The sequence below is a fragment of the Eimeria necatrix genome, genomic scaffold (genome assembly GCF_000499385.1).
Source record: "Eimeria necatrix Houghton genomic scaffold, Enh_scaff203, whole genome shotgun sequence".
NCBI classification, from domain to species: domain Eukaryota; phylum Apicomplexa; class Conoidasida; order Eucoccidiorida; family Eimeriidae; genus Eimeria; species Eimeria necatrix.
Genome location: NW_013655116.1, coordinates 14,588 through 36,422, shown reverse-complemented (window position 1 = coordinate 36,422; position 21,835 = coordinate 14,588). Strand labels below are relative to the sequence as shown.

At 46.9% G+C, this 21,835-nt stretch overlaps 3 protein-coding genes across 3 annotated transcripts; 1 reads left to right on the top strand and 2 right to left on the bottom strand.

Moving 5' to 3' along the window:
- Nucleotides 1–4,997: 4,997 nt before the first annotated feature.
- Nucleotides 4,998–8,165, bottom strand: ENH_00027440 (deoxycytidylate deaminase, putative; the record flags this gene model as incomplete). Its single annotated transcript, XM_013584744.1, has 11 exons — nt 4,998–5,072; nt 5,281–5,349; nt 5,697–5,776; nt 5,974–6,127; nt 6,261–6,291; nt 6,567–6,669; nt 7,034–7,102; nt 7,199–7,247; nt 7,378–7,483; nt 7,629–7,698; nt 7,817–8,165. The coding sequence occupies 11 exons, from the start codon at nt 8,163–8,165 to the stop codon at nt 4,998–5,000; spliced, it is 1,155 nt and encodes a 384-aa protein (XP_013440198.1).
- Nucleotides 8,166–14,160: 5,995 nt separating this feature from the next.
- On the top strand, nt 14,161–14,961 carry ENH_00027430 (hypothetical protein, conserved; the record flags this gene model as incomplete). The annotated part of the gene is made up of 1 exon (XM_013584743.1): nt 14,161–14,961. One exon carries the CDS (start codon nt 14,161–14,163, stop codon nt 14,959–14,961), a length of 801 nt encoding a protein of 266 aa, XP_013440197.1.
- A 1,367-nt stretch (nt 14,962–16,328) lies between these two features.
- Nucleotides 16,329–20,006, bottom strand: ENH_00027420 (chromatin assembly factor 1 subunit, putative; the record flags this gene model as incomplete). The annotated part of the gene is made up of 8 exons (XM_013584742.1): nt 16,329–17,304; nt 17,473–17,888; nt 18,043–18,280; nt 18,562–18,673; nt 18,793–18,893; nt 19,258–19,369; nt 19,477–19,606; nt 19,815–20,006. 8 exons carry the CDS (start codon nt 20,004–20,006, stop codon nt 16,329–16,331), a joined length of 2,277 nt encoding a protein of 758 aa, XP_013440196.1.
- Nucleotides 20,007–21,835: the final 1,829 nt, after the last annotated feature.

The following is a 21,835-nucleotide window of genomic DNA, read 5'->3' as shown; positions in this document are numbered from 1 at the left end:
GAAACTTTGCTTTTAATCTTTTCAAGTTTGCAACACTTTGCTTTTAATCTTTTTCAAGTTTTCAAAACTTTGTTTTTAATCTTTTCCAAGTTTGCGAAACTTTGTTTATCTTTTTCAAGTTTTCATAACTTTGTTTTTAATCTTTTTCAAGTTTTCAAAACTTTGTTTGTGAAACTCGAAAGTGTTTCTGCACTGTCTCGTTTTTTGCGTCACTTTCGTTGAGTCTTTTCCTTCAAAGATCACTTTTGAAAATGTTTTCTTTATTGCTTTTTGTGCAATTAAAGTTGAGGTTTTCTCGGAAATATTTTAATTAAAATAAATTAAAAAAGTGAAGTTTTTGGTTTTGAGTTTTTCATTTTCTGTCTTTTAAACGCCGCACTTCGTTTTCAAAACCCAACAGAACTGCGTTTGCTGTTGCCACTCCTGTTGCAGCTTTTGGCCATTCTTTTTTTTCTTTTTTGTTTCTTTTCTTTTTTATTTCTTTTCTTTTTTATTTTTTTTCTTTTTTGTTTCTTTTCTATTTATTTCTTTTCTTTTTTGTTTCTTTTCGTTTGTTTCTTTTCTTTTTTATTTCTTTTCTTTTTTATTTCTTTTCTTTTTTATCTCTTTTCATTTTTATTTCTTTTCTTCTTTGTTTCTTTTCTTTTTTGTTTCTTTTCTTTTTTGTTTCTTTTCTTTTTTATTTCTTTTCTTTTATATTTCTTTTCTTTTTTATTTCTTTTCTTTTTTATTTCTTTCGTTTTATTTCTTTTTTGTTTTCTTTTTTGCAGGACTTGTCTCTGGACTACTTGGCGAAAGCAAAAATACTTGTCATTCGAGACATCGAAAGAGATGATATTGAATTTCTTTCCAAGACCCTCGGCTGTTCGCCGGTGGCCTCTTTGGACCACTTCACTGCAGACAAGTTGGGGCGGGCGGACCTCGTTGAGGATGAATTGGTGAGTTTTTCTGTTTTTAAAGTTATTTAAAGTATTTTAAAGTATTTTAAAGTTATTTAAAGTATTTTAAAGTTATTTGAAGTATTTTAAAGTTATTTTAGAGTTATTTTAGCGTTTTTGGAGTTTAAAGAATTGCATTTCACGGCAGATCAGCACTTCAAGTCGTAGTCAGCATCGCATCTGCTTCAGGGAGGGCCTGGGGATGCCGTGGGAAGTGGAAATCGAATTTAATTCGTTTTAATTGAATTAAAATTATAATTTTAATTAAATTAAATTATAATTTAAATTATTTAAAATGCTTTTTTCATTTCAGGTGCCCGGCGGAGGCCACATCGTGCGCATGACGGGAGTTCCTTCGCAAACGGCAGTGACCGTTTTGCTGCGCGCTTCCAACCAGTTGGTGAGTTTTCTTTGTTTATTTTTCTTCTTTTTTCGAATTATTTATTTTATTTTTTAATTTAAATATATTTTATTATTATTTTCGCTCTTTAATGCTTAAATAGTGCATGCAACAGCCGTTTGGGGGCTGTTGGCTGCGCCTCTCCATCTCTGCAACTTTCGTGCTTTCTTATTTCCACAAATATCTGCATGTCTGACTGTCTAGACATGCAAAGACAAATAACACAAAACAAAAGTCCTAATTAATTAAAATTTACTTTTTATAAATTTAATTAATTAAATAAACAAATAAATCATTCAAAAGTAACCGACGGAGGCCTCACCACTCCACTGCATGCCACTTTGTGGCGCACTGCATTCACCGCTCGTTCACCAGCGCGTCTCAGCTGTGCTCGTTTTGCTGCTGCTGCTGCTGCTGCTGCTGCCTGCTGCTGCTGCCTGCTGCTGCTGCTGCTGCTGCTGCTGCTGCTGCTGCTGCTGCAGATGCTAGACGAGACTGAAAGGTCTTTGCACGACGCGCTGTGCGTGGTTCGCTGTTTGGTGAGGAAGCAGTTTCTGCTTCCTGGCGGAGGCGCGCCAGAGGCGGAGTTGTCTTTGAGGCTGCACGAGTGGTGAGGAATTTGCAGCAGCTGCAGCTGCTGCAGCAGCAGCTGCTGCAGCAGCTGCAGCAGCAGCAGCAGCAGCAGCAGCAGCAGCAGCAGCAGCAGCAGCTCAGATATTTGGATTTTTTGTAAACTTCGCAACGCGAAAACACCTGTAGTCCATTTCTTCACCGTGAACAGCCCAGCAAGCAAACCAAGAGCTGCCTGAGCCTGTCTGCTGCTCCCGCGGCCTGCTGCTGCTGCTGCTTTCTGCTGCTGCTGCTGCTGCTGCTGCTGCTGCCAAAGCGGGCATTTGCTGCAGAAGTGCAGCAAAAGTGCACTAATTGGCACTTCTTTTTTTGCTGCTTCTTCGCCAGGGCCTGCACTCTCCCCGGTCTTAGCCAAATGTGCGTAAAGCGCTTCGCGGAGGCCCTCGAGGTGGTGCCTTACACTTTGGCTGAGAACGCAGGTAGGCTTTTCTTGGCTTTCTGCGCGGAGTTTGGTTTGATTTGAAGCAACAAATATCCTTTTTCTGGAAATTAAAGCAATAAATATCTTATTTCCGACATTTAATGCAATTATTATCTGTTTTCCAATGTTAAATCCAACAAGTTCCAGGTTTCCAGGGTTTAAAAGAACGAATTTCAAGTTTTTAGGGTTTGGGAAATGAATTTCAGGTTTTGGGGTTTAACGCAGCAGACTTTAGGTTTCAAAGTTTTGCATTTCGTCAAAGTGCAGCAGAATAGAAGGGTTTGGGTGTTCCGTTCTCACGAATCCTGCTGCTGCTGCTTTGCTGCTGCTGCTGCTTTGCTGCTGCTTTGCTGCTGCTGCTGCTTTGCTGCTGCTGCTGCTTTGCTGCTGCTGCTGCTTTGCTGCTGCTGCTGCTTTGCTGCTGCTGCTGCTGCAGGCCTGCAGCCGCTGGAAGTGGTGGCGGAGCTGCGGCACCAACACGCGATGGGGAAGACGAGCAGCGGCATTGACGTGCGGCAGGGCTGCGTGGCGGATTTGCTGCAGCAGCAGCAGCAAGTGCTGCAGCCGCTGCTGGTGACTTTGAGTGCAGTGCAGCTTGCTGCTGAGGCTGTTGCGATGATTCTGAAGATCGACGACATTGTTCTTTGCAGATAGTCTTTTAGTTGAAATTCAAAGACTTCGAGTTCTTGAAATTAATGAACTTCGAGTTCTTGAAGGACTTCGAGTTCTTTAAATTAATTAACTTCGAGTTCTTGAAAGACTTTGCAGTTCTTAAGATTAAAAGACTTCGGAGTTCTTCAAATTAAAAGGCTTTGGAGGCCTTATAAAGGCTTTAAAGTCCTTAAAAAGGCTTTAAAGTCCTTAAAAAGGCTTTAAAGTCCTTAAAAAGGCTTTAAAGTTCTTAAAAAGGCTTTAAAGTTCTTAAAAAGGCTTTGGAGTTCTTAAAATGAAAAGACTTTGGAGTTCTTAAAATAAAAAGTCTTTGAAGTTCTTAAAATAAAAAGACTTTGGAGTCTTTGGGGAAACTCTTCAAAGAGTTCGCCCGCGGATCGACTGTGCTGACTTGACTACAGGCGCAGAGTTCAAACTCGCCAGTCTTCATCTTTTCCATTTACAATTCTTATTTACTTTGTAGAATGTTTTCCATTTAAAGTTCTATTTAAAGTTCTTATTTATTTTGTAGAATGTTTTCCATTTAAAGTTCTTATTTATTTTGTAGAATGTTTTCCATTTACAATTCTTATTTACTTTGTAGAATGTTTTCCATTTAAAGTTCTATTTAAAGTTCTTATTTATTCTGTAGAATGTTTTCCATTTAAAGTTGTATTTAAAGTTCTTATTTATTTTGTAGAATGTTTTCCATTTAAAGTTCTATTTAAAGTTCTTATTTATTTTGTAGCATGTTTTCTATTTAAAGTTCTTATTTTGTAGCATCTTTTCCATTTACAATTCTTATTTATTTTGTAGAATGTTTTCCATTTAAAGTTCCACTTAAAGTTCTTATTTATTTTGTAGAATGTTTTCCATTTAAAGTTGTATTTAAAGTTCTTATTTATTTTGTAGAATGTTTTCCATTTAAAGTTCTTATTTATTTTGTAGAGTGTTTTCCATTTAAAGTTCTATTTAAAGTTCTTATTTATTTTGTAGAATGTTTTCTATTTAAAGTTCTTATTTATTTTGTAGCATCTCTTCTATTTAAAGTTCTATTTAAAGTTCTATTTAAAGTTCTTATTTATTTTGTAGCATCTTTTCTATTTAAAGTTCTTATTTCGTAGCAAGTTTTCCATTTAAAGTTCTTATTTATTTTGTAGCAAGTTTTCCATTTAAAGTTCTTATTTATTTTGTAGAATGTTTTCTATTTAAAGTTCTTATTTATTTTGTAGCAAGTTTTCCATTTAAAGTTCTTATTTTGTAGCATGTTTTCGATATAAAGTTCTTATTTTGTAGCATATTTTCCATTTAAAGTTCTTATTTTGTAGCATTTCAACTTGCAATAAACTGCAATTACTGCTACAGGGACCACTCAGCAAGACGGGCGCTGCAGAGTCGGCAGCGGATTCCCCGCAAGCAGCAGCAGCAGCAGCAGAAGCAGCAGCAGCAGCAGCAGCAGCAGCAGCAGCAGCAGAAGCAGCAGCAGCCTGAGCTGCGCAGCAGCTTTTCATTTGCATTGAAAAATAAAATAATGAAACGCAGAAAGCACTTCCTATTCCATTATTGGCACTTCTTTAGATCGTGGAAAAGAAACAATTCACAAAAGTGAAGCAATAAATAGAAACAATTCACAAAAGTGAAACAATAAATAGAAACAATTCACAAAAGTGAAACAATGAATCCTGAATTTCTCAACACGGCTTATAATGTGATAATATAAGGGAAGAAGAGGCCTCACTTCAGCTGCTGCTGCAGCACTTCAGCTGCTGCTGCAGCACTTAGCTGCTGCTGCAGCACTTAGCTGCTGCTGCAGCACTTAGCTGCTGCTGCAGCACTTAGCTGCTGCTGCCTAACCCTTCGCAGCGCGCACAGTGGAGTTTGCGCTGCTGCGCCACAACGGCTGTCTTGAAATCTGCCGCTGCAGCTCTGCGGGCAGCCAATGCGCAGCCGCTTTGCTTCAATCTGCATATGCTGCAATAGTATGCGGAGTTGAAGGGTAGCGGTCCGCGAATCTGTAGACTTCCAGCCCCGCCTGCAAAGATGGCAAAAGCGGCGAAGACCTGAACTGGGGTGAAGATGACTGGCTACTGGTTTAATGCAGAGTTCACAGACCCTTCAGGGGCCTCTTAATTGACTTATTTTCCTTTTTTGTCGGCTGTGGCTGCGAAAATATCCTCTTTTGTTGGCTGTGGCTACGCAGCTACGCAAGTGCCTTTGCAGGCCTTGCAGTGCACACGCACGTCGCTTAACAAATCCAGCGAGCCGCTTTTCGCGTCGTAAGACTCCGCGTAGACAACGCAATCAATGCCCTGGGCAAAAAGCAGCAAACAATTGCATTTCCTGCTGCTTTCTTGCGATTCTTTTTGTCATTTTGACGTGAGAGCATCACCACTGGCACTGAGGAAAACAAAACGCGCAACTTAGCGTCCAAACACGCAAAAAAAGAGCACAAGATCGTGAAAAGACAGAGTAAAGCAGGAAGGCACCGGATTCACCATTCCATGGACAAGCTCCTCGCAGTGTTGCAAGTTTGTCGCAAAATTGCTCACAGCACTTCAGCAGCAAGCGCAGTGTACTTTATATTTTAATTTGTCAGCAATATTCTTTATTATATTCCTTTTTATTTGATGTATTCAACTCAGAAGAGCTGACGGACAGCTTGGATCGTCAGCTTGGCGCAGCTCAAGCAGGGCAGGCACGTCACGTAGAGAGTTCCTCCGAGACAGCGTTCCCTGCCTCACCACAGAAGCACAGAGGAGCCCCCCAACAGAATCTTTTCGAAAGTGGATTTCATTCACAAAAACAACAAATTAAGTTTCGCCTGAGGCTTCTTGTGATCTCAAGTAGAGTTGCAACGCTCAATCCCATTCAACTCTGAGCAGACTGAGTCCATGAGCCTGTTCCGGGGAAACAGACTTGAAAACCACCCCCACCTGCTTCCAGCAAGGCATTGGCCTCAGCGTGAATGCAGCAGCAGGCCTCCAGCTGCCTGCCCGCATGGACTTCGCTGTCTCTGCATCTTCGGCAGCCTCCTTCGAGGCAGTTTCTTGCACCTGAGTGGGTGCCGTTGTAGCCAGTGGACACCAGCTGCACAGAAAGCCCACTAACTGCAAAGAAAACAAAGTTTTAAAGTCTTAAAAACAAAAGCTGCGCCACTTTCAGCAGCAGCACTCCATAGAAGCAGCACAAGTGCATGCCAAGCTCTTGGGTCTCAGCCCACCCGGTTGCTGCGGACGACGATAGCGCCGACTCTGCAAAAAAACCACGCATGCAAATGAAACTCCTTTTAATAACACTCTTCAGTGCAAAACAAAAGATGACAGATCCAAATGGAGCTCTTTTGAACAGTATTCTTCAGCTTTCCAGCCGCAGTTCAGAGCGAAGCCTTTTCGGTCTCAGCCGCTACAAGCGCAGCTCAGGGCTGTTTTAAAAGTCTAAGACAATAAAGTTTAGACTTCAGAATCCCCATTTGGCATTTACTAAAACAATAAAGTCTAAATTTCAGAATTCGTTTTTTGCCTGTCACCTTCGCTTCAGGCAATTCGCACGGCTCGCAGCCAGCGAAGCCAGCCGAATGAAATATGCGTCCCAACAGGGGCGGTGGCGATCGGGGTTGGCCAAATCGAGCCCTGAAGAGGAAAAAGAAAGAAAGAAAAGCAAAATATTTGAATTTAAATAAAAAAGAACTTCAAAAAGGCCGAAATAGAAAGAAAAAAACGTTTGAATTCAGTATTAATCGCGGGAAAGAATGCGCTGCATGCGTTCGCTCACTGCGCATGCACGTAAACCCAGTGCAGACCAGAGTGCATTAATCTAAAGATTCTGTTTCTAAGTTTCTAAAGAAGAATAAGAAAGACTGCACCATTAATTCGCCAAATAAAAGATAATTCTGCTGCAGCACAGCAGCTACAAAGAAAAGACAGGCGCAGAACTGCAACAGTGCAGCTTCTGTAAACAGCAACAGGCGAAGCCTAGAGGGCTATAAAGGCTCACTGAGCAGTTTCTGTTTGAGAGACCACAGATCCCCATCACCTAAAACGATTGCGTCTGCTTGGCGCATGCCTGGGAAGCAGCAGAAAAAGGAAATAAACAAAACTCGACAAGTAATCGCTAAGCAATGCCACAGAGCAGCAAACTAAATAAGGAAAGAGGAATTACAGGCATAAATTCCGTTTCCGGCTTTTTCCGTGTCTGTTCCGAACATAAGCTGCAAACAAAAACACGAACTGACAGCAGCAAAGCGCCTCCTTCCCACCACCAGCCCTGGCCTTCTGCCCGCTAAATCTGGCGAAGAAAAAGAAAAAAAGAAGAAATAAAAAATGAAAAAGTTAATTCACTTTGTCTTCCTGAGCCAAAAAGGCAGAAACGTCAGTCGCTGCTGCGCGCTCCAGCCGAGTGAGAATGGGCGCGTCGACGGCGAGCAGCACAAAGATAGGCCGTTTTCTGTTCAGTGCGCAAAAAGTCCAAAAAAGCTTTTTTTTTGCAATTATATTTTATTAAAAGATAAAAAAACATTTTTTGGGATGTCAAATAATTAAATGCATGTCAGTTTCGCCCCAGATCAGCCCCTCTTCGCCCGCGCACCCACCTGAAGATCTTCACCTGCTCCAGTGTCTCGAAGCCCAACACCACGAAGCTACTGTCCCAATGTTGCATGCCTAACAACAAAAAGTATAAAATGGATTAAATTAAAGTTTAAACAAAAAAGTATAAAATGGATTAAGTTAAAGTTTAAACGAAAAAGTATAAAATGGATTAAGTTAAAGTTTAAACAACTACGAGCACTTGGCAGAGAAGTGAAGCTCGGGCCTCTGCATCCCCCAAAGTAGGAATCTGCTGCAGGCCAGCTGTACGTACAGTATTCCACTGCTGCTACTGCTGCTGCTGCTTCTGCAGTCTTTGGGCTTGCTGCTTCTTCTTCTTCTTCTTGTCCATCTTCTTCAATCATTTCGGAACAAAGGCCCCTCTTAAGGCCCCGGACTTGGCCATTTTTTGATCCACTTTTCACTTCCCGATTTGCAAAGCTGGCTAACTCCACAATGCTCGAGCCGTGCACTTCCCGCAGGATCGCCGCAGCTGCCTTTTTGCCACTCTTCTGGGGGCCCACAATGCCCACCACCACCATCTTCGCTTCCTTTCAAATGGCCCGGAAGCAGAAACCCTGCAGCCTCGCTGCTGCTGCTGCTGCTGCTGCTGCTGCTGCTGCTGCTGTGGGCTGCCGCTGCAGTCTGGCCCTCAGACTCTCCTTCAGAAGCAGCGGGGGACTCAGTGGTGCAGCTCACGTCACTGTTTTGGTACACCGCTGAGCCGCCAGCCACCAGAGAAGCTGCAGAGCACCCGAGAGCGAGGGCGGGGCAAAGGGCCACAGAACTTAAAAGAAAATGGCAAATAAGCTGAAAAATTTGAAAATAAATGTCAAGAAATTGCACTTGCGCTCGAGGCGAGTGAAGAGTGCGCGAAGACTCACATGTGGCAAGTGTGGGGCTGTGGGGGCGTCTGTATGCGCAGCAAGAATAGCTCTGAGCTACACAAACAGATTCTTAAAATACTTTGCAAAACAGATTTAACAATTTTAATAAAAGGTGCATTTATCTCTCCGCCTTCTCCTCAACTACGCTGTCAACACCCACCGCGGAATTCCTAGCAGTGTAGTGCTGAGACACTACTATGGGGCTGACTGTGTCCTAGGGATGATAGCTCGCTAGCGACCTGCAAGGGGCCGCTGGAGGGGGACAGGACCCCCCCAATACATGAAAAAAAAGAAAAACAGTTAGTGAGTTCTAGTGAAAACGTGAATTGTGCGGAAATCGTGGGGAGACTGAGGCTGGCGAAGGCGGGAAGCTCCGAGAAGGGAGCGAATCGAAGACAGAGAACACAGACACTTCTCGAATTGGCGTATTTCAACGGAATAAAGCTGTAGAGACCGAAAAATGGGGCTAATCTAGGTGTAGAATGTAGGCCTGTAGAGGGACAGGAAACAGCGTAGTCGCAGCAGTAGGCGCCGCGCACTACAAGTAGTGTCTTGTAACGAGCCCGCACCTGCCTGCCTTGCGCCTTCATGGGTGCAACCCCGACCGCATTCTGCAAGAATAACTCAACTTTAAAATCTAATTAGTACAAAAACACATTATTTCATGAAGCAGGGAGCTTTAAATAACCAAATAGAGCTGCCCGTTGAACGCAGCGTTTTCCAGGCCAGTGCATGGAGTCACTGGGAGCCCCGGAAGCTGCAGAGGCTCGAGCGAATGGTCACCTTGAGTGTTCTTTCTGTCTATTACACTTAAACGTTGTTAATTATCACCTCCGATGTTCACTTAGGCACTTCGGCGCTGGCATAATGCTCAACTGCGGTGTTCTGCAATACATACCTGTTGTGGCGGGCACTCAGCGCCAGACTGACCAGTGGACCGCTTGTGAATACTTCGTGAAGAGGGCCCACCCAGGGGCCCGCCAATGCATTTTCCTCATAAGTAGGAGCTTCACTAGGGTGTTATTGGCTGTTTACTTTAGAGGCTGCGCCCAGAGTCACCTAATCACAAAGTAGGCACACCAGTCACATCACCAAATTGCTGGTACTCGCAGGTCCACAGAACCTCCACAAGACACCCAGACTCACAGCTAAAGTGCATTCATGAGCACAGATCTTAGGCCACAGTCCTTGGGCCTCTGTGCAGCAATGTATGCGAGTGGCATGCAATTTCACAAACCTCGAAAAGAGTGAGAAAATTGTTGTTCTCACTGTCTGTTTTCGACGGAGAAGACTCATTAATTGAAGGCCGCGTCAAACTAACTCATCAGGGAAAGTGCAGCCAGTCAATGCAATTGCAATGGGTGAACTCTTTTCTCATTCTTGTCGAAATGCGTCTAAAGGATGCTACAATTATGTGTTAGCGGCTAAGTGCTGTCGAGGAATGCAAAAGAAAACGAGGAGATTTAATAACTAATCCAGGCTAATTTGTTCACTCCTATACATCTTTATTTGTGATATTGGCAAATGGTATAGTACTTACTGGACAGTAAAAGCTATGAAATTCCTTGGCCTTCATAGAGCGCAATATCCTTCAAAGGCTAACTCAAGCAGAAACTTCTGGCATGCAGAATGGCTTTATTCCGATTGCGAATATTTTATACTGAGACAGCCAACCTCCCTGCCGTGGCAATTCAACAGCCAAACATGAAGCACCAGTCTTCAACACAGCCACTTGGTGGGCTTTTTGCATTTGTCGTGAGCTGTAGGTAACGACCAGATATTCAAGAGCTTTGCTTGCTTCAGCCTGCTGAATGATTTATTTTAGCTGCACACCTGTCTTGCTAACAAGAGCCTCTAGGAGATATGATGAGTAAATTGTGAATTAATCGAAATCCAACAATAGCTCATAACACACAGAATATCTTGTAAGGGCATGTTGTACTGCAGCCCTTGCTGCCACGCCGCCAAAGGAGTGAAGCAGCTTTTCAATGCTGCCTCATGCATATTAATACTACCGAACTTAAAAGAAGCGCATCCAGGCTACAACACTCTATGCACATTTACTAGTTTCATCACGCGCTTATTCGGTGAACGTGTGTAGGCCAACATACCAGTGGCTGGTGTTAGGTAAACGCATGCAACTAGAATGGAATAGTCGCCTATTAGCCACGCCGCCCCGACTTGCAGAGTAAAGCTGCACTTATCTCGGACAAAGAGCAAACGCAAATGCAGGAAGCCCAAAGAATGTCTAACCTTTGCACCTACAGAAGCGTCTCAGGACTTTAAGACCTCAAAAATTCACATGAAGTTACCTTATGTTCCTTATGTACTGGAAAAGTCACTTTTGCGGTCGTGCGTCTCTCTAAGGTCTAAATTAAACTGCAAAGATGCTCCGTCTCAATTCCAAAAAAAGCGCAATGATGTCTTCAATTCGCCGGAGAAAGCCCTCTCCTACGCTACGAAACCTTTCTTAAACCCTTAACAAGGGTTTAAGAAAGGTTTCGAGTTTCGAGAAGTGGACGAATTTTGCATCTTCCGCCTCTTATTTGCAGCAGCGCAGCACTGCATTTCAGTGTGAGCCCCGTGTACGTGCGAGTGAGCGTCACGCTTCAGCTTCTCTGTGTCAGTATACAGTGCTGCTTCTTCTTCAGCACTAATACACACTCATTTTCTCCGAAAAAAAGTGTTTCCTGATCTGCCGTAGGCAATTCTTTGTCAACACTTGATAGAATTCACGTGCATTGAGGTGGTGGGAAGTAACACACCATATGCAGATAGTTCTACCCTACAGGCCAGTATAGAAGCCTATGACAGCCATAACATAAATTTCACTGTTGGTAGCACGAGTGTAGTGCACGTACTTGATAGTTTTCCCCATGAGCTGATGAGCAGACGCTCGGAGCTTGGCGTAATTCTGTTCTTTCGGAAAAAAGAATCTGAAGCAAACCAGAGGGAAAAGTGGCATTGTTTGGCCTGCTTCGAAGCGACAACCAGCCGTGAGTCTATGCCAGGTGAAATGCCCTTTTGGGCCGTGCGATGAAATATGAAATGATGCCCGAATGCTCGCGTAGAGAGGCAGGAAACGCAACCTCTTCAAAGTCCAGCAATGCCAGAAACCCCTGCCGAAATATGTGCCTGTGAGTAACGTGTAAGCAAGAAACGACGTAGAATAGTGTGGCATAGAATCTTTTCCATGAGGAGAGAAGCAAGCGCCTTCTAATGGCGGGCTGCAGGCTGGAAATAAAAGTACTTTTCTGCATCTGAAACGTTGATGGAAAGGTCAAGCCTTTTTCTGTTCTTTAAACCTTCCTTGGTGTGAGCCGCGCTGGCCTCATGGCTTAGCAAAATGGCAGAAAAGTTTAGATGATTTCCGTAAAATTCATTGCAACTTCAAGTATAGTGTGCTGAGAACAGTAAGATACCGTGACTTCGGCAAATTCACTTAATAGAATCTTCCCCATTAGCTCTCCCCAAAAGGGGCTTCATCGGCAACAAGTGTTGTCAGTAAAGCTGCGTGATGTCTAAGTGTGGAGTAAACGATCGTTTCGACTCTGCAGGCATTCACGCCGTCGCCTTGTGTACCAGTGTGTGACTCCTTGTTCGATATTTTTGTTTCAAGGGCTATTTGGGGTAGCCTTCTTTGTGGGGCCGCTTGTGGATTTGTTTGCGAAACACATATTCTGCTTGGAGTCTTGAATTGAATCCAAAGGCTCGAGCCTCTTTAACTAGTTATATCTCATTTCAGTCAGTCTCGTGCCTAGCACCTGTTGATCTGTCCTTAAACATCTTTAGTTTTGAGCTGCCAAGCTCATATGTTGCATTAGAACGCCCATATTTTTTGAAAGTACAAGATTAACCAAGTCTTATTGCGGCGAGCAACCGAACCGCCTCCACTGCCAGGAAGGCTTGCTCAGCTCTACGGGTTCGGCCTCAGGTTTAGCCACATAACATGCACCAGAACCTGCCGTAATTTAATTCGACTCAAAAAGTGCCACGAAATTGCAATAATTACATCTGAGTAGAGCCAGCATTACGGGACACAGTGCGGCCCTTTGAAATAGAGTGCTTAGGGGCTGTTGCGTGTGCGTTTGAGTGAGGCTCTAACTAGTAAAACTTCAAGCAGAGACGTTCAGTTCAAGACGTGGCACCTAGAAAGAAGCTAAGACTTACTAATCAAGACAGAAAATTTTGGAGTGTCGTTTCTGGCCTTGCCGATCTACTTTTTTCAACAGGTCCGTCCGCACGCCTCCTCAGCCAGGCGTGCGCTACACCAAAAATGCCATCGAAATGGCGTTTACAGCGACATAAAGCCTCCATTTACAACAGTGCACCTCAGATATTTAGAGTGTTACTTCGTCAGGACAAGAACTGATGAGAGAGCTCCGACGGTGTGCATTGAGTACATCAGCCCCGGGAGAGCACTGAAGAATACACATTCCGCAAATGGCCACGAAAACCTTGATTCTCGACGGAACTGAACGCAATACGAGACTTTGACACTATTGAAAAACTCTCGTTTCAATTGTCTAACTGTAATTTTAAAAAGCACAGAAGCTCCCCAAGCCTGAACTCTAAGCCCTTGCTGGCGTCACCGCAACGGCCAGCCTGAGCAATCGTGCGTGCAGCACTCTGCCAGATCAAACAAAGCTCTGAAATAGATTTCGCACCTACATAAGAAGAAACAAGCTTACATTATTGGCCATCAACCACCATCTTCCACGCATATAAGCCCAATAGTGACACAGACAGCGTCCAAAGCAGCCAGGAAACGTGCAGTTAACAATGCCGCATAGCATAAGTGTAAGATTTCTGCGTACGTTTGAGGAATGTAAGAATAACTTTGGAGACCAAAATATATTGCCGTTGTTATGCAATTTGCGTTTTCTCAAGAAGCCCTCGCAGGACACTGCCGAGAGATGGTAAGGATTGCACCCCACAAGCCTGCCTTGCGTGTGGACGAATCAACAAATTAAAATGAATCTGTTGAAGATTGAAGAGGTTAAGCCTACACTTGTACCTCCTTTTAAGGGCCAGCAACCCTCCATTCTTCTGCTGAATTGGGGCGGCTACATTCGCCATCGGGGGCTGGTCATTCCCTACCCCTGGTTTGGTGTGCATCGATCTGAGTGCTCCCATGAGCACAGGGGCTGAGGCCAAACAGCCTCGTACGCGTTTGATTGCAGAAACTTTCATACTTCTTTTCTAAGATTAGCAGTTCCAACAAAATTGGCGGCGCAGAAGGGGCGATTGAGGGCGCACCATGTACTTCGTTGCCGGGGATGAACGGAACATTGAGTAGCGCCCTCGGGCTCTTTCTACTAGCACGCATTAGACATTGATGTTGCTTTATTTTGAATGTAAATGGAACGAAAGACTCACAGCGATAGCCGATTTGCCTCCTTGTACTGCGGCCCTCAAGAAAGCTGTCCACCTCGTGTCGTGGGATGCGCCGGGATGTGGTTGCTCGGCGCAGTCACCATGAAGCCACCAGCTTGAACCGGATCATTCTAGTCGCAGCGTGATTCAAGGACATGCATTGAGGGTGCCCACGTGAGGGCCAAGCGTCAAACAGCTCTCTCTGGCGATCTCATTGGCACAGTGCCGTGCCTCGTTCCAGCGTTTCCCAAGTTCTTGCAAAACGGCGGCAAAAATGGCTCTCTCGCAGTTGCTTTCTGTTGCATGTGCTGCTCTCTGTGTGTGGGCTGCAGCGGCAGTGGAACAGCCACTGGTGGACGATTTCAGTCCGACAGCCATGTATGTGCATGATGCAATAGCTGCTGCCGAGCACTTTGACCCTGAACACCGAAGGAACGCCCAGGAAGAGTTGCTGGCTGCAGCTGAACAGACTGTTGCCAACGAAGACCCTGTTCAGAAGCTTGTGTGGCGGGAGCTCTTCCGTTTCAGCTCGATGGTGTACGAGGACGTCGAGGCGTGGGCCAAGATGGGAAACGTTGATCTCGAAGAACACCTCCAGTCTTTGATTAATGCAGAGCACAACCCCTACGAAGAAACGGAGTACTCTGCGGCGGTGAGGGAATGCATGACATCTGAGCTGCGGCTCGACTGGCAAGCAGCCCGTATAGAACACGTTTTTGAACACGCCCTTCGGACATTATCTGTGAACGAGCAGCAAGACCTGGCGGATTTGACGGAGAAATACGAGCCTTTAGCTCGCTTTCTTAATGCGCTGAAGGAGTATTTCGCACGACGTCGAGGCCAGGCCGTCCTCTATCACCGGAAACACCTGTTGGAGATGCTGGCGAACCACGGCGATAAGGCAGCGCCTCAGCTGCTCCTTGCAGCGGAAGACGAAATAAAAGAAAAAACCAAAGTGCTTCTAACTCACATGGAGCGGTTAGAAGACGCTGCACAGCAGTGCTACGAATCCGGCCAGCTGTTCAAGGGTGCCGTTACTTTCATTAGGGGGTTGCATCGCGTGGGATATGAATAGCTGCGAATTTAGTGAAGCCTTTCCACCCTCGAATGTCCAGTTCAGCGCAGCGCAAGGGCGCAGTAGAGAGGTCAAACGGAGCTAGCAAGTATTTCTTCTACTAATGCTGCACTGCAAAGAGTTGCTCACGAGCACCCTGTGAAGGACTTTGGTTTTCAAAAGGCATTCCTTGAGTTCCTGTAGCCGAAGATGCTTTCTGTACATGTGCAACGAAGCGCTGTAAACTCAAGGGCGCGAAGGTGCCTTCCAATGAACGGCAGCTCCTGCTTGAAGGACTTTACTGCAAGACCTCTGCGTCAGCGGACCTCCAAGGACGTGTCGATTTTGATGTCAGGGATGGAACAGGGTTTCTCCTGAATTGGTTTAAAGGGGCAGAGCAGTCTCTGACTCATGCCGCGGGCTTCTGCAAAGCCTGACTGCGACGAGACGTCGCGTTGAAAAGTGATGTTGGCGTTCGCGGGATTTGTTGTTACCGACTTTGAGGGATAAGTGGTGCGTTACAGTGAACGTCATGAAGGCCACCTATCCAAGTCGCTGCCACTACGAGGGCATTCTTGCCGGCAGCTTGGCGGCCGAAACTGTTCGGGGGGGAGGAAGGGGTGCTCTGGGGTCACTCAGTGCTGGCGCAGGCTTCTGCTTCCCCCGTGTTTTATCTCACCTTAGCAGTCCGAACAACTGCGTGATGGAGCAGTGGCCCATTTGGGGCATTGTCTTCTACAGACATATATCGTGGATAGGTTATATTTGACTTTTCGGGGGTCGAAGCTCTTCCCTGAGCTAAAGGCCACCCGGCAGTAGAAGAAATAAATGCCACAGTTTAAGCGCCGCTAAGCATCTGTTTACTTTTTTGATTAGCAAGTAACTGCTACTCATGCGCCCAATACAGTCATAGCCTTATTGCATGTCCAGGCAATTGCGATTTGGCCCCCACTCGCCGGGCCTAATCCTAACCCCCAACGAATGGGGGGAGCTGTTCGCCAATTATAAGCAAGTTCAACATTTTATGGGGAATTTGTAGTCTTCAAAATTGGCACAGCGGCTCTCGCAGAGCTTGCTGTGGCCCTCCGCAAAAGTTGCGGCGCCACACTCTCGTGGCGACGTAATTGGTAGAGTCCAAGTAGTACTCATTATTTAGCAGCAGCATGGATGTGGAGCGACTAAGAACTCCCTTCGACGGCATTTAGTGTCAGCACTATTAGCTCCAAAGCGTTCAGCCTTAATATATAGGGTCGCCGTCACTTAGTGCTCAAGGCACATGCCGTCGTCGGTGAGTTCTTCAGTGCACAGTGGCTGCTTCACGAAAGTATGGCAGCGTGCATACCTGCAAATGCCGCAGCTCAACCGCAAACGACTGCAGCTTCGCAGTCTCAAGGAACAATAGATTCTTTGCTGCCTTGATCATGGTCGGCTGGGTTGGCCTCCAGCGAAACTGCAGCCTGCCGGTTTGGAGGCTGCTGCGGTGCAGCTGCACCGCAAACCAGGGCCGAAGTTGCCGCTGGTTCCATTGTCTTCAGAATTTTGGCGCGCGCATTTCCCAAGACAAGAATTCGGCTTTTAACAGGTGCCTCCGACTGCTCGGAAGCAGCATCCCCTTCAGGACACTTCTGCTGGTTTTGCCGATTCGAGTCTGGTCGGATTTGACTTGCCAATGACTGTGGCTGCTCAGCGCGGCGACAGGCTGTCTGCGGCGCAGTAAAGGCCTTGGGTCGCGACAAAATCTTTCCAAGCTCACTTTCCGTAAAAAGCACGAATGTCAGATACCCATCGCTGCTACTGCAGATTAGAAGCCGGCCATCCCCGCTCCAGCTGCAGTCTGTCATTGGCGCAAGGTGGAGGCGATGCAACACTGCGAGTGGGCGGCACAGAAACTGCGTGTCATACAATAAGACACTCCCATCAAGTGTACATATTGAGTAGACGAATCTGGGGAAGACCATGTCCTGAGACACGCCGCTGTCCGTCTCAGAGCGGTCACCCTTTGGAGTGGAAACTGGATCTGTATCGACATTCATGCTTTCCTGTTGACTCTCTTGTCCTGGCTGTCTTTGCTGCGCTGCTTCCTGTGCAGACTGTGGAGTTGCTGGGTCCCCGGGAGCCTTGCACGGGCTCGCCAGGGGCACCATGTGTTGCCGATCTTCAGCTCGAAAGAGCCAAGACCGGGTCTTCGCATACTGTTCTTCCAGCGCGTTGGCGGCGGGCACTTCGCTGCCTGCTGCTGCTGCTGCACTTGCAGCGTTTGCTGCAGCAGATGCCAAGCCTTTCTTCTGAAGGCCCGGCGGCACTGGGAGGGGAGCAAAGAAACATGGATTAAATCGCACGCAAACGGCTGGCCCGCTCTCGAGCCTGCAACGCCACACAGGAGCAGCCCCTAAACGAAATCTTACAGAAGCATTAGTTACAAAGAGTATCGGCGTTCAACTTTGACAGGAGTTCCAGCTGCAGCACCTCTGAATTCAGTGAAGCCGGAAATGCTGGAGAAGCGGCAGTGGGAGGCATTCTGTTACTGCTCACCTGTGGGTGACAAAAGGAGATGTGCTCTGCTGGAGCAGCCGACGATGAAAAGCATATGCAGCAAAGAAAGACTCCCCAGCGTTGTGGGGGAGACCAGCAGCCGCGGCCTCTTGGGCGGAGCCCGCAGTGGAGTTGGCTGTGCTGCTGGCCCGCGGCGAAGCACTTGGAGAGGCTGCAGCCTCTGCAGCCTCCGCAGTTGGAGTTGGGCTTGGGTCGCTTTCCCCCGGCAGAATCTGCTGCACCCCAGCAGGCGTGACCAGCAAAGAACCATCAGGTGACCAGTCAAGGCGTCTGAAGAATGAAGGCAATTGGTTTTCCGCCAAAAACAACTGACGCAAAGGACCACTGCGGGAAGAGGCTCCTGCGCCGTTTCCCGGCGTTGCAGCGGCGCTTTGCTGCTCATTCTCCTTGTCCTCCTGCGGGAAGCAGCAGCGACACGAGGACGAAGATAAACAACAGTCCGTGCACAAGTGACTAAAATACTTTTCCGCTTTGCACAAATGACTAAAATACTTTTCCACTTTGCTTTCATTGCACAAGAAACAAGAAAAGAAAAGACTATTCACTGACTTGTGCGCAATCCGCATCTCGCGCTGCCCCCGGCTTCGCCCAACACTTTATGGCCGCTTCGCAGCGCCACACAGGCGCCCGACCCGCAGCAGCCGCTGCTGCAGCAGCTGCTGGAGCCCCCCCTCCTGCAGCAGCATTTTCTGCAGCAGTTGCAGTTGGCTGCGTTTGCTGCTGCGCTGTGGCCGAGACCAAGGCAGGCTGGCCGCCTGGTGGGACTCGGCGGGACCACAGGCGGACTCTGAGTCGCAAATAAACGAGCAAAAGTCCCAACTTAACATCAAAAACTGAGAAAATGCATTTTCTAATGCATCTTCCTTTCAACTATCTACCACAAGCGGACTCTAAGTCGCAAATAAACACGCAAAAGCCCCAACTTAGCCTCAAAAACTGAGTTTTCTGATGCATTTTCCCTTCAACTGCCTAATTTTTGTTGTACTGGCGGCTCCAGAGAGCAGCCAGATTCACTGGAGGCCTTCTTAACTCTTTTCTGTCTACCCAGGAATGCCCTTGGCTGCCTACGTTTGGTCGCTGCTCTGGGAGGCAATGAACTTCCCCAGCGGGTCAAAGGCAACACCCTGAATGATATGAGAATGCCCCTCTAAAACGCGTCCAGATTTGGCCCCGAGGATATCTGCAGAAAGCAGGATATTTCAGGTGTCACTACACTCCAGAACGCAAGCCAAGGAAGAACTGAAGTTAACCCCCCGAGCAGTTCAGTTGGGACTTCACGGAAATCCCAAAATGCATTACCTCCCGTGACATCGCACACAAATATTCGCCCGTCTTCGCAGCCTATGGCCAACTGCGTGCCAGAGGGGGCCCACGCTAAAGTGTTGATCGCATCTGCCCTCCTGCACAGCAATTTAAACTTCGTCAAATGCACATTATTTTCTAAAAGCAACTGCTGACATGTTCAGCGCAAGTTAACATGAAATGGGACTGAATTCATAAATGCGTGCACTGTATATACACTGAAATTGTAATTAAAGAAATGAAAGCCGGAGAAGGGTTTTTGCACATGTACTTAATGTATGTATCTTTGTGTTGGCTGTCGCTTGGCATAGAAGCCCTCTGTTCGTACTTAAGGGGGAACTCCCCTGCGCTGCTGCTAAGCCCCGCAAGAGCTAGAGGCTTTAACTGACAGAGCTGGAGGACCATCCATTTGTGCTGCTCCTGTAATCATATTTTTAATATAATTTGCATGTCTTAACTGACCTTAAAGATGATGTGCGAGACCACCACTCATGGTACTGGAGAAACGAAGCGTCAACGCCGAGGGGCACTGAGTCGGGCTTGTAGCTCCGCACCCAGAGGCAGACAGCGTGGTCTGAAACCGAAACAAAACTGGATTTCAACTGGAGAAATAACTTTTCTGAAAGGGACTAGGCGAGTAGCAGGGCTGTTGCTTCCTGCGCAGTGCCGCAGTGTACGTACCGCTCCCGCCAGAAGCAAGAATGGTGCCATGAGGATTCCAGCGTACGCAATTCACTTCTTTCTCATGCCCCACAAGTCGAGATATACAAGTCACTGCAAGCGAGCCGGAGGAGAAGTCCGCGTTCCAAAGCTGCAGAAACAGACAAGTGCTGCTTCTCACAGCCTATGGCTTTCTCAACTACAACTGCTGCCTCAGCAGTTCCTAACATCTGCCACTTTCTTGACTAGAACTGCTGTCTTAGCTGCCCCAATGGTTCAAAACCACCGCGAGAATACAGACAGAGACAAAGAAATAAAGATGTTTAGTTTTGCTGCACTTGCTGCAGTGTGTGCCCCACGTGTATGAACTCGTCGGCCCCCGCAGTGGCAATGCGGTACTGCAGCTTCTGCTGCTCGTTGTTTGTGGCATCTGCATCATCTGCTGCAGCGGGGGGCCCCTGGGCGGGCTGCACGTCCACTGAGTAGACGCGGTCTGCGAGGCGGTTGTTCTTGCAGTGCCACAGGACTTGGGGGAGAAAGACTTGAGGCATTTTGTGGGCAGTGGTGAGTTAGAAGAAGAACTGCGGCCACGACAAGACCCTGGGGCGTTCTTCCGCGTCCATACAGCCAGTGTGCAAGGCAGGGACCACTTCGACAGTCCAGTTAGCTTCAGATGTCTCTCTAGAGGCCCCCTGGCCCCCTCTGCTGCTGCAGTCTCAGAGCAGCAGCATCTTAGTCGGATTCTGCTCCAGCTGGGGGGCCCTGGCTGCTGGCTCCCCCGCAGCAGCCGCAGCAGACGCCTCGGGTGTTCAAAGTGCTATGCATGCCGCTCTTAGGGGCTACACTGCTTGCTCGAGTGCATCATGCTTGGCCTTCGGTCTACTGGCGCGCGCAGACGCAATATTCTCACGTTGCCGTAGCTTTCTTCTGGACCTTCTCCCTCACATTTCATCATTAAAAAAATAAAACATAAAATGGGACTAGGGAACACGGGATTCGGCAACAGGCCAAGCTTTGGGGCTGCTCCGCGCTGCACTGGAGGCGTAGTGTTTCTTGGGGTGGTTGACGCTGCCACCAGGAGCTGATGTCCTCTGATGTCTGCGGGGCACTTAATGGAGTTCCGACGAAATCAAATATGTTTTAAAGGGAGTGGAGCACTTATTTCAAATTAACAGAGACAAACAGCGCATTTTTCCGCTCAATTCGCGCTGCGCAGCGACTGCCCACCCCTCAGCGGGGCTTGTGTACCATCCTTCGTATTCGGCACTTCAACCCGCCAACTATTTAAAAATAGTCAAAGGCGCAAAACTTCCGACAAGTTCACCGTATGACAACATGGTTTACTTAGAAAATGCACATCTGTGTGGTTTTACGGCCAGACATGTTGTTGGCGCTGTAATTGTGTTCCACCTTTGCATCACGCGGCTTGTCGAAGTGAAATGCTGTGCTTAATTACCGGAGGTGTGGCACGTCTATGAAATATATAATATGAATGACTAATTTGTCTGTCTGTATGGTCCGTCTGATAATGTGTGGAATCCTTCCAAGCAGAAGGAGCTTGCTCCTGATCCACCAACTGTGGAGAAGCTCCCCGGGCATGTGATTACGGACGTGCTCATTCGCCATTTCAGTTCTTGGCCACTATTCCCTTAACAAAATCCTTTGTAAATAGCTAGGCATTCCTCATTTCCTCTTGTACCATAATTCACTTCCTGGTGCATAGTACGTAGCAGTGACCGCAGGTCTTATTCATTGCCGGGGGCCACACGTCTAGGCACAGAATCTTGCAGCGTGCTGGGAAAGCTTTTGTAGGGGAAATATATCAGCCACGGTCACTACCGAGGGTACGGCACGCGGATAATGCAAAGAGAGATCTGGCGCTCTCAAAGAGGAATCGCGACGCGGGAGCTGAAAGGTTTCGCAAAGCAGTAATGCCTTAACCAGCGCACCACATGGATAGCACAGAGTGAAATCTGATGTTCTCAAAGAAGAAACGTGACAGGGGAAGTGGAAGGCTCCGCAAAGCACCACAATACTGGCCGCAGATCAACACTCATTGGGGCAACATATGCGATTTTTTTTGCTGGATTCAAGAAAATTTTGTCCCCAGATAGATGAATAGGGGGTCGTAGCTCCGCATGTAACCCTTTCAGGAAGAGAGCATCTCCAAAGTTCCGCTCCATGGGCCTTAGAGTACTGTAGTTCTGTTATAACTAGACTGCACAAGTTTGGTAGCTCCGTCTTCAAGCTCTTGTAAACTTTTGGAGACAACTAATGGCTTCTCTAGTGATTTGAAATGTTCATAAAGCATTCAGGGCTATCTTGAATAAGTTCAATCCCGGATGTTGTTGCGGCTGCTCTTGCAGGCCCTTCCACTATT